The following is a 12062-nucleotide window of genomic DNA, read 5'->3' as shown; positions in this document are numbered from 1 at the left end:
TCCGTTTACCCATCTTTGACGCCACCTTGTGGTTTGGAATAACGCAACAGCAGTGCAGGGTTTCTAAAAAATGCCATCAGCGATGCACATGTCACGATCAGGTCAGCAAAACAAATATGTGCGCAAATTGTTCATAAAACTATCCTTGCTTAAATTGTCGAGTGTACTTTAATATAAAATAGCAATTAAATACGCCACCATTGCTGATATAGGCTACTGCAAAAAATAAATAAATACATTTTAATGTTTGTTGAAAAAAAGTTGCAACCGCCCAAAACGACGACCACATGACGATGCTTTTCACATTCCATCCTACTATTTTGAGAGAGTTACTCATTCAGAAGTGGCATATAGAGTATATAAATTTACACCAATACCACTGTGTCCGTCCTTGTTCCAAACCACAATGCTTTCTTGTCATCTTTTCGTCTGTGTGAGATTATAGCTCTCTAGGAGCTCACAAGCCACACGCACATGTTCTGTCAATGCATCCAAACATTATATGCACATGGTTTTTCAATGTTCTAGACTTGTTTCTGTGAAAATGAAGTGAGCAGTCTCAGAACATCTGAATTAGCGGACAGCTGACCTTTATCAGATCAACACACCGAACAATGACACCAATTCTTTCAGAAGGAACAGAAGTGGGTGGCAGATGCATGAAAAGACAACAAGGAATGAAATTGTTTCCCCAGTAAGAACAGATATCGCAACAATCATGACTTTATCTCAAGCCCTTGCAAAGAAAGATGGAATAAATTCTCTGTATTGTATTGTACAGACTGTGGTAGAAAAATGAAAATAGGGAGGTGGACGTGACTCACTCTGTCCTGTTAAAAAGAAACCACACTAGCCGTATGCCTTCTGCATTTGTCAGATTTGTATGCAAATCAGTGCAGATATATATTGGTATCAGATAAGGCATTAGCTGCGTATTGCTGTAGGAAGGATGCAATGCTATTCAGCAGCCAAGAAGTTAAATTCCTCCACTGTAACCAATTTCTCGAGAAGAGAGAAGCTGTTTTGGCTAAACAGGGCATCAGACGACAGAAGATGGAGAAACATCTAATTATACTGTGTGTCCACAAGCAGCTCAACAATGTGGCTTATTTAGTTTACTTTATCATTCCATCTCGCCTGTCATGTCAGTATGTTCCTTGCGTTCACTTGCAATCAAGAACTGGTAGAAAGAAACAGTTGCAGAAACATTTTTGTCTCTCTGTAACCACAGACTTAACCAGCTTCCTCTGCTGTTGCCATCAACAGTGTGCATGTGTCTGTGATGCAAGACAGACCGTTGAGTGATGATGGTTACTGCACACATGCACAACTGCTGTTAAGGTAAAACACCTACATTTATTTGTATTTATTAACAAAACGCTTCGAATGCTTAGGAGTTGTGCTATTTGCTTTGGATTATATGTTTGAAGAATGTATCAATAGTTCATGTTTAACAGTTTTTAAATGTTTTCCTTTGTTACATATGGCAAATTTACATCTCATTTATACATCAAAACATTGTATTTATGCATATGCAAGATATATAGCTACATAATCAGCACCATAAAAAGCTATTTTGTCTGAGAATCTTTTCATTCACATATTTTAGAGAATGTAAAAGGTCTGGCTGTCAAGTTTCACATACATTTAAAGCATAACTCCCGCCCAACTGCTCTCTCTTTCTCTCGCTCTCTCTCTCTCTCTCTCTCTCTCTCAGCCTCTAAACAGCTCCTTTTTCTGCAAACTTCATTTGCTCTTGCAGCTGCAGGAAGTTGAGCAAATCAGCCCACAAGTGAGCCACAGAAATATACACAGGTAATCAATTGTCTAAATGTTTTGTTTCCTTTTAGAATTGTATTATTGTCAGAATAATGTTTAATTTAGTATGTGTTTAATGTGTTTCACCTTAAATCTTTTAAGGTTGTGTATGCAAGGTGCTTGTTGATGACTAACAGGTTAAAAAAGGCTTGTGCAGTTGCTGTTTTTAAAAGATGTCCTTGGCATTTCTGGTTCATGGTTTGCAAGATCCTAAAATTATGCAGTCTATTATGCAGCTGGTACTTCTGGTTTCAGTTGAAGCATTAGTCAATGCCAGTCTATTAAAAAAAAAAAATCTTCCTTTTCAAACACTTGCATTATCTTGCATACTATCTTTATCATTTTTAAATCTTGTCTTATCATTCCTTGCTGTTTTAACACTGCTTGACAGTCTTTAGGTCGTCAATGTTTGCCAACATCTGGCAACAATCTAATGTTTATAATCTCACATTTAGTCATATGTAGTGCTGCAAGTACTTAATTTCTAATTCTCGAATGATCTGTGATTAACATAGGCCTTACAAAAATAGGATAACTGCTCCTTGCCACAACCACGGTATAACATATCTCATTTACTACAGTTTTTACCATAAAGAACTTTTAGCAAGTAGATATGTACAGAGGAAATTAATGAACAAAGATGAAGGGTAGACAGATAGAGCGGATGGAATAAAAGCTGCTCGGATAAACTGCTGAGATATTTCTTCGCATTTGCATAACCTAACCCCTAATGCCAAGATTGAAAGGTGTGTTAATTGTTTCAAAGTGATATGTTAGTTATAACGTCATACTGGTTAATTGTCAGACTTGGTGCAGAAACTCATTTGTGACCCTGCACCACAAAACCAGTGATAAGTCGCACGCGTATATTTGTGGCAATAGCCAACAAAACATTGCATGGGTCAAAATTATACATTTTTCTTTTATGCCAAAAATCATTAGGATATTAAGTACAGATCATGTGCCATTAAAATATTTTGTAAATTTCCTACCGTAAATATATAAAGAATTTATTATTAGTAGTAATATGCATTGCTAAGGACTTCATTTGGGCAATTTTAAAGCGATTTTCTCAATATTTCGATTTTTTTGCACCCTCAGATTCCAAATTTTCAAATAGTTGTATCTCGGCCCAATATTGTCCTATCCTTACAAACCATACATCAATGGAAAGCTTATTTATGCCAATATAGAAATCTCAATGTTTTAAAAAATGTACCCTTATGACTGGTTTTGTGGTCCAGGGTCACATTTGAATATATTAAACACAACTGGGGAGTTTGTCAAGGTGGTGAAGCCCTGATAATATATATAATTTTTTTTTTAATAATTATTCATTTTAATTATTCTGTTGTCCAGTTAACATGTACATATGTTGGACAAGGCTGCGCTACAATCGTATTCCTGTTGGTCCAACTTCACAAAAACCAGACAGGTGCGATTTCAGTTGGACGAATGCATTTGCATTTAAAAGAAAACAAATTTTAATCTGACTGAAATTTACATTTTAAAATTCACTTGTCTATTTCATACAAAAGTCAGTCCTTCATTCATCCAATATCTGAACCATGTTCAGAATGCTATGACTCCAGTACCAGAGGATTGTCACAAACATTACCTAAACCCTTTAACACCTACTGAGTCACCAAGAAACCATGGACAAGGAATGTTCTCATTAGACATGAAGGGTGTACATGTTGACAGGTGTGCATATATGTACGAGAGACAAAGAAACTGAGACACAGATAGATGGAAGGAGAAAAAGAGAGAGGCAGACAGAAAGAGACGGGGGAGGAGAGAGAGGTAGGGAAATGAGAGAGGAAGGTACAACAATCAAAGGGGGTGGAAAAGGGTAAGCATGTCAAACCAGTCAGGCAAGTTCTTATTACAGTAGAAAAGCATCATAGAAAAATGACAGACTGCAAGGAGTGAGAGAGAGCTTCAAGGCACAAGGGAAGATGGGGAGGACCTGTTCTCTCAAACTTCTAAGGGACACAGAAGTCCTTTAAGGTACGTTTCTTCTGTTTGAAGAGCTAAAACTCAACATGTGTGGTTAGATAATGTGACAGGTAAATTGTGAGTCCATTGTTCAAGCGTGTGCCATGGGAGAACAGGTGTTTCTGTAAAATGACACTGACCTGTTTTTTCTTGGAAAGTCTGTAATGTTACAGTCATATGGGACCGGTAACCTTATTTTGCATTTATATCTGTGAAATACAAGGCACTTGTATATGAGCAACTTTATAACAACCTTTCCTATATTTGTTTTCAATCAGTTCAGGTTTATTTTCATATGCGCTCCTGGAAGGTGTGCGTCACACCTCCTCCTCCACCCACTCTGTCTCTGCTTGCTGTTTGCTCATGTCTTTTATTTTAAACATAACTACAGAACTCTTGACCTATATATATGTTCAGTTTAAGATAACAAAAGCAATCTTTACAACAGAATAAGGTGGGGCAAACAAATCTTGAATGGAGCATAACAAAACCTTGATTTAAGTTTCAGCTGTTGATTCAAGATTGTCTTGAAAGAGTTTAAACTGATTTGTATACAGATTTCTATATCGGTGTCTGATGATTGCATGTGACTATTATCAGATGTAACTGGAGTGTCTGAATGAATTTAAATGTTGTGCTTTGAATGAACGTGGGTGTGTAAGAGAGGCAGGGTGCAGAGTTCCTGCTAGACTAATTAACATAATTCACAGATTTGAGATACAGTAATTCATATTTTTTTATATTCCATGTTGTTTATTCATCCTCACCTAATCTAATTCCTTATTAATGCAGAAATTCGAAATTTGTGAAAATAAAAATGCTAAACTTGCATGAACTTAAATTTGTATTTTAATAAGTATTTTGTATTTAAAATACGCATAAATACATGCATCTGAAATACTGCCCATCCTTGTTTACTCACACACATCCATTGTAATGCATCCTCAGAAAGAATTATGTCATTTTAACTATGTGTGCACTGTGTAACTCTACGCACTGTGTAGCATATGTAGTGTTAGACAAGATTGTAGTCTGGTGTGTTTGACCTGTTATTTGACTGCATATCAGGTTTTGTAAAAGAGCTGAAGAGTGTGACAAGTAACATCAAGAATGTAGTAAGAGTAAACATGCAACAAAATGCACATACACTGGTTTACTGATTTTTAAACCAGACAAACCCTAGGAATGTTTGATTTTACAGAGTGAAGAATACAAGTAAGGTGTTTGTCCAGAGTTTCAAGATGTTTACATATGAGGGTATAGATGCTGTATGGCTGGAAAAGATTTATGGACTCTCGTTGTAATAAATACAGAGTTTCAGTATGTTGAAATACTGAGGTACTAAAATGACCCTGGGCAGGTGACTTGAAAATGCACTTTACGCATGTAGACTTTGTTGAGTGGGAGTTGGTATATCTTAGTGGTTAAAGGTCTTTGTTGCATGTTCAGACCATACAGGGTTGTTATCCATTCAGAACTAAATTGAGACTGCCTTTTACATTCCAATTAAATTCCTGAATTTTAATCAATGTAGCAAACAAGATGAATTAGAATTTGAATCTAAAGTACAATTAATTTATTTAACTTAATTTGTTTAAAGCTAACCTTCACATGTGGTGTTTGCCTTTACATGACAGAACAAGATAAGGAGCAGAGAGCACTAAGACCCATTACTAGCTCTTTTTGGATCCAGAAAAAGTGAAGCATCTGTCAGAAGAGCAACAAGCTGAAGCCAAAGTTAGCAGGTCTCCTCCGCCACCCTGGATTACAAACACATTTTTCCAGCTTTTATAACGATGGTAGGAAAATACAGCCCTTCTTGATTACTTCACAAATGCTGCCATTCTGAGAAAAAAGGAATAAACAATTTTGAACAAGCTGCTGAAAATATGTTTGCAACCAGCCTTCCATTCATACTGTAATGAATATACTGTGTGCCATTCAGAGACATTTTAAAGCATGAGTTTGCATACTGGAACTTTTGTACGTCAGTTTCCTGAATCAGACACAACTGGCGCCATAACTGAAGGTGCAGAATCATCCAATGGAACAGCGGCACAAAGTCATAGTCAGCCATCTGTAAAGCCTTTTGGCTCTGCAGCTGCTAGATTCAAAATCCGCTCTGCAAAAACACTTCAGCTAAAGTATGAGCCGACTACTAAGGACCTCAGGATGATAAGTGACATTTTTGAGGGTGGAAAAGTAGAAGACTCAAGCCAGAAAAGTGATCCTAGTACCTGTACCAACACTGACATTACTGACAAAAAGACAGGTAAACGTTTAGATAATGGCACACGTAAGGACTCAGCTCTTTCCATCGATTCTGAGAAGGGTGATGTGAGTGCTAAGCAGTCAAATACTCAAGAAGAAGAGAATCAGACAGCAAGTGACAGGAGCAGAGGAGAGGATTTGAGGAGATACCAGTTAAATAAAAGCAAAAGCTTAGACGGGAGAGGAACGAGTAGTAGAGCAGTACATGGGAACAGAACTGGGATGACTAGTGGGACCAAAGACTTGGATCATTTGGAGAGAACTGGAGCAAACAACAAGATAACTTCATACACACAAGAGAATCAACCCAGTAGTGTTTCATGGAGGATTCAGGCTTACAGTGGAGCCAGTCAGAACACTGACAGAAAGGTTTACCCTATCTCTGGATCTACATCTGTGAGAATGAACCGTGTAAATTTTGCTCTGGAACAGGCAAGCAGTGGCCAGTCACTTCCAACAAGATTGAAGCCAAGACTTAGTCAAGGTAGTATTGGAGAAGGTAGCAGTCTCTGGGCACAGCAACAAGGTGAATCAAGCCTTGATCAGACGGACAACAGAGTGGGATCGTGGGCCAGAGAGCAAGGACCTTCCAATACTGAGGAAGTAACTGGAAACCAAACAATAATGGAAAGAATTGAGAAACTGTTTGGGGCAGATGTAAAATCTGATGCACACTCAAAAAATTCAATCGGATTAAAACGCAACAATACTCTAAGTCCTGATAAATTATTTCCTAAATCTATGGACACTGTGGACTCAACTCTAAGTCACAGAAAATACACTACTGACTCTGTGTTTGGAACTTCTTCAGATTCTCCTGACAGCCAACGAGGCAAACATTCTTACAATGTAGAAAAAGCTAGAACATTGCCGAGAGGATTTTCAAATACATACATTAGTCCGAAACAAGAACCCTCTACCAACAGGGAGAACAACAATGACCAAAGGGACAATTCCTCTGGATTAAGTTTTTCAGTGTCATCAAAGCCTGCATGGAGTACAGAAATATCCTCTGTTAAAAAAGTTAAATCACTTCTGCCTGAAGACAATGAGGAGACCAGTAGAAGGTTTGTAGGGTATCCAAAGTACTCTATTCAGTCCTTAGAAAGGACCAGGAGCAGGGTGTTATCAACTGCTCAATACAATGCTCGCAGGAACCAGTCTGCATTTTTGGATAATAGTTCAAGCACTTCCAGCCAGGGTGTCGAACATTTATTAACCACTTCTGGAGGAATCCAGGAGGAAATTGTGAAAGTCAAACAATCAGATGAAGAGAGTACAATAAGATTGGACATAAATGAAAACAAATATCTTGGTGATTTGAAAGATGGGATCACCAAGCCCAAGTACCCACTAGCCTCAAAAGGTGCATCACACAATGAAATCCATAAAGAGGAAGATCAAGTTTTAACTGATAAAACTGAAGGAAAGAGAGGAGAAGGTGTACTAGAAAAAATGCGCGTACCATCCTTCGATTCAGTGAAGAATACAATCAGCATGTTTGAATCTTTGGCTCAACAAGGCAAAAGCACACCAGAGATTCATCTTACCAGGAGGACCTTATCTGTACAAGAGCACCCCAAACCCATGGCTCTTGTAAAGAAGAGTAATTCAGATAAAAATCTACATTTTGGAAGGGTTGTGGGAAACACAGGAAGCCTAAGAGCAGATTTATTTAACAAAAGTGATTCCAATGAGGAGACTGAAGGCACTATAGATACAAGTAGAACTCCTCATTCAAATTCCATAGTCAAAGTAAGACCAACATTAGAACGTCAAGAGACATACAAAAAGAGTGTTGAGCTTGTTCCGGCAATCAAACAAATGAATGAATCAAGAACTGACCAAGTTATCAACAGGAGGGATGAAGATGAATTGACAACAGCGAATAAAAAACACACGGATGAACCAGATTCTGCCATTACTGCAACCTCAGGGCTCAGAAACATAGGGGCAGTGGAAGGAAAAGCAGGAATCCCATCAATCTCTCAACAGTCGAATGTTAAAAGTTTATCAAAGCAACAGACAATTAATGTAAAAATAGATCATGATGACGATGATGATGACAACGTTGAAAACACACCGACTAACTCTCCTGATACAGCCCCAATCACAGTTAGCATGCAGAAGCAGATTAACCCTGGAGCCATAACTGTCAATGGTACCCATCCCAAACTGCTGCCCAATCTTTCTCAAAGCTTTACTTCTGTCCAAACAATCTATTCCTCACTCAACAATTCTAACAATAACAACTATGAAACAACAAGGAAAGATTGCTCCATATTGACTTCTAGTAAGGCCAGGTGGAGCTCTGATGAAGAAGACGATGAAGAGGAAGAAACTGAATCCGAAGAAGACTCTGACTCAGGAGAGTCATCTGTGACCATCACAAGCAACATGAGCCAATCAGATCGCAGAAGTTTTTCTCTAAGGTAATTGATATGAAAAATAATAAAGTGATACAACTGATTCAGCATGTAAAAAAAGAAAGAAAGACATTTAGACTAAAATAGAGTGTCAGCTTATTTCACAAGCACAAACCAGAGGGTTACCCTGTTTATGGCTATACCTTACCTTGCATTTCTTCATGCTCCTGCCACCCTATGCTGTACTGTACCTCCTTTCTTTTCCTCTAAAATATTTTTCATGCCCCCACTTCACACCCCTATTCTCTTTCTATATATTTACCCCTTACAGTCTTGTGGACCTATGTAATTATGGTGGGGTGGACTATAAACAGTCAGATGGCAGTTTGTCCGAGGATGGTGAAGATTTACCACCCACACGCTCTGCGTCCTTGAGCTCAGACATCTCAGCCTTCTCTTCTGTGACTTTGCTGAGCACTGGTGAACTGGATCGCTTACTGGACGATGTCCGGGGCTTGGGAGATGACACCCTGCAGGTAAAGCAAGTCACATAACTTTGTCCTGAAGCCTAAAATTTGACAATGAAAGACACTTAACCTGTCATGTCATGTAAATTGTAAGTATTTTGGAAAAAAAGAGACCATTTCCTTTTGCTAACTTGTACCTCTGACGTATGGCAGAAGTATGAAGACGTGCAAGTGGTTGTGTTACACAAGGAGGTGGGGAGTGGCTTAGGATTTACCTTGGCAGGTGGAGTGGATCAGAATAAACCAGTCACAGTGAGTATCACCAAATGCTGAACATGCTTTCTAACTAATAGAAACAGATACTGATGGTCAAACACAAAACAAGCTGAAAAGAAACTAATCTATTGTACATCTAAAAAAATGGCAGAAGAAGTTACTTCAACTCTGCATTTTATCGAAATACCAAGTTTAATTACTTTAATAACTGGTAAATGCCCATCTTTAGGATTAAATCCTATATATGTAACTTAAGTACACCATATTTCATTTTATACTTCAACACAGTGTAATTGTACAATGCAATACAAGTTTTTGGCTTTAACTGGAACGGGGTGTTTCACCCCCATCTCATCTCTTAGGTCCACAGAGTAATCCCAGGTGGAGTAGCAGCACAAGAAGGCTCTATCTTCGAGGGTGCTCGGGTGTTGTCGATCAATGGCACTGCCCTGCAGAACTCTACCCACTGGGAGGCTCTGCGTACATTGAGAAAAGCAAGGGGGCAGGGCATGGCAGTGGTTGTTCTTCAGAGTGGAAACGGCAGAAAAGAGTCCACTGAAAAACCAGGAATCACAGGTGGGTGACGGACAGATGAGGGGGGGGATCTGAAGGAAAGCATTTTATTACACTCTAAAAATGCTGGGTTGTTTCAACCCAAGTTTGGGTCAAATATGGACAAACCCAACTGTTGGGTTCAAAATGGGTTGGGTTTAAATTAAATTTTTAATCCAAAGGTTGGGTTTGTCCATATTTGACCCAAATTTGGATTAAAAGAACCAAGCATTTTTAGAGTGTATGTATGTGGTTGTCACTATGAGTGTGAAATAATCTGGAAATCAATCAAGATTTGACTGTATTAAATTGTTTGATGATAACACTGATTAAGTTGCCTTACCTTGTATACGGGTGAGACAAAAATGTGTGACAAAAGTCTCTTGTGCAATCCCATAATTTGTGTGTGTATGCCCCCTACAGGCAGGAGAGTCTGTGTGACTCTGAAAAAGTCCAGCTCAGATCTTGGTTTTAGTCTGGAAGGAGGGGTAGGCTCCAGCTCAGGAGACAAACCCCTCACTGTACAAAAAATCTTCCGTGGTAAGACCACTTTTTCTCCATTTAAAGCAATCATATTCTACACAACTATTTGCTAATGCAGATTATGCAAGAAAGTCTGGGGGGAAACAAAAAAATGGTTAATCTGATTCTACCGATTACAAATGTAAGGGCAAACTGACGCTTACATCACACCTTCTTGCTACTGGCATCCCTCCTGCACTTTAGCATAAGAGGGCAATTCTGAGTCTCATTCCAAGCTCTTTCATAACAAGCAATTATGTCAATTACTTGTTTCCAGGTGGACCAGTCAGTGAAGTTTTTCCTGGGGATGAGTTGTTGGAGGTGCAAGGTCAGAGTTTGGTGGGTATGATGCGGCTTGAGGCTTGGAACCTCATAAAGAAACTGCCCCCTGGTCCAGTGGAGGTCTTACTACACCGTCCTCACCAGCCACGCTGAAGACCTTTACTTTCCTTTTTGCACCTTACTTCTCAAAGCGCTCCGCAATTCAGTCATAATTTAAACACTGGTATATTTTTCGCTCTAAGGATTTTTGCTGTTACAGGTTCTGTGAAGTTGTATTTTTGCAAATGTTCAGTTCTGCAATCATGAAGTATCATTTATCATAGTGTTTGAAGTGTTTTTTTTTTCTTGTGTGTGTGTTTTTTTTAGATAACTATGAATTAATACTGCCAAAATAAGGGCATAAAAGCACTGGAACATTCTTTTAAATATCACTTATTTTATGCACTCACAGTTTGCAACTATTGATATGTTTTGTACAATCAGTCTTTATCAGAAGCCAATATATTTTAGTTTTTTATGCTACATGTATATTCGTATATGTTGTCTGTACTGCACAGATCCGTCCCAATTAAACTTTTGTAATATTAAAGACAAAAGCAGCAACTGCATTTTTTTTTCATAAGTGATATTTATGATGGCATTTACATAACATTTTAATGCACTTCTCTTTTTCATTAGTTTTGTTAGGTTTTATTTTTTACATATGATAACAGTAACAGCATATCTATTAAGAAATTGCATATTTTACAACCAATATTAAGGAAGCTAATTGTAGAGACTAATTGCAGTTCTCTTTAAAGATCCTGAAGTTAACAGCTTAATCTCTCAATCACAGGTTCCCTCCTTAAGGCCCTTTCACACCAAAGCTAAAACGAAAAAGTGAAATGAATTGGGATGATTAATTCTGTCATCATACTCACATTGTTCCAAACCTGTATGAATTTCAATCTTCTACTGAACACAAAATAAGATATTTTTAAGAATATGGCTATTGGCTAAGCAAACAGTTGATGGACCCCATTGACTTTGAAATATCCTATTACACTCTCCATTTCCACTCATGCAATCTTTAATCCAAACCAAGCAGAAAAGGGTTAAGGTACATTTACCCATCCATCCTGTAAGAATATACTTAATACTTTCAATCATAACTACTTAATTTCAATCTTTTCAATCAATGCTTGGATGAAACAGCAATATTATTACCAATGGTAATATTTAATGTGATTAAATGAGTTTAAACGAGCATGCTGGCTTTGGAAAAGAAATTCGACAGATATTTGAGCTACGTAATTGCAGAATTACCTAATAAATATGCAATCTAATCTTCATGTCAAAATGATTTGTTTATCTGGATGTACAGAAAAACACGATAAGTGTTTTACAGCAGCAGCTCATAGACCATTGAATCTTTCTTTTGCCTTCTTCTATATCTTTGTCCTGCTTGATTATTAATGATTTATACAGGGGTCATGGTCTAGATCAGACAAGCTGTGATGTGGATTTTGCC

General features: G+C 38.0%; 1 protein-coding gene across 2 annotated transcripts; it reads left to right on the top strand.

Moving 5' to 3' along the window:
- The first annotated feature begins 1288 nt into the window (after window positions 1–1288).
- Window positions 1289–11875, top strand: LOC307138252 (uncharacterized protein). 2 transcript variants are annotated; one of them, XM_079836462.1, is made up of 8 exons: window positions 1289–1341; window positions 1718–1815; window positions 5454–8519; window positions 8785–8989; window positions 9134–9232; window positions 9559–9772; window positions 10172–10288; window positions 10548–11875. In XM_079836462.1, the coding sequence occupies exons 3-8, from the start codon at window positions 5776–5778 to the stop codon at window positions 10703–10705; spliced, it is 3537 nt and encodes a 1178-aa protein (XP_079692588.1). In that variant the 5' UTR covers window positions 1289–1341; window positions 1718–1815; window positions 5454–5775; the 3' UTR covers window positions 10706–11875. The 2 variants fall into 2 exon arrangements, with proteins under 2 accessions (XP_079692588.1, XP_079692589.1); XM_079836463.1 differs by lacking the exons at window positions 1289–1341; window positions 1718–1815 and adding an exon at window positions 3706–3828.
- The last annotated feature ends 187 nt before the right edge of the window (window positions 11876–12062 follow it).

The sequence above is a fragment of the Gobio gobio genome (assembly GCF_949357685.1).
Source record: "Gobio gobio genome assembly, chromosome: 15".
In the NCBI taxonomy this organism is placed as follows: domain Eukaryota; kingdom Metazoa; phylum Chordata; class Actinopteri; order Cypriniformes; family Gobionidae; genus Gobio; species Gobio gobio.
The sequence above is the reverse complement of the archived record's forward strand: the minus strand, read 5'-3'. Positions and strand labels throughout refer to the sequence as shown.

What these genes read in the sequence shown, in the direction of transcription:
- LOC307138252 (XM_079836462.1), top strand. Translation starts at nt 5,776, where the DNA reads ATGAGTTTGCATACTGGAACTTTTGTACGTCAGTTTCCTGAATCAGAC. An exon ending in TGGGAGATGACACCCTGCAG is followed by an intron (nt 8,990 to 9,133) that starts GTAAAGCAAGTC and finishes GACGTATGGCAG; the next exon opens with AAGTATGAAGACGTGCAAGT. An exon ending in TGAAAAACCAGGAATCACAG is followed by an intron (nt 9,773 to 10,171) that starts GTGGGTGACGGA and finishes TGCCCCCTACAG; the next exon opens with GCAGGAGAGTCTGTGTGACT.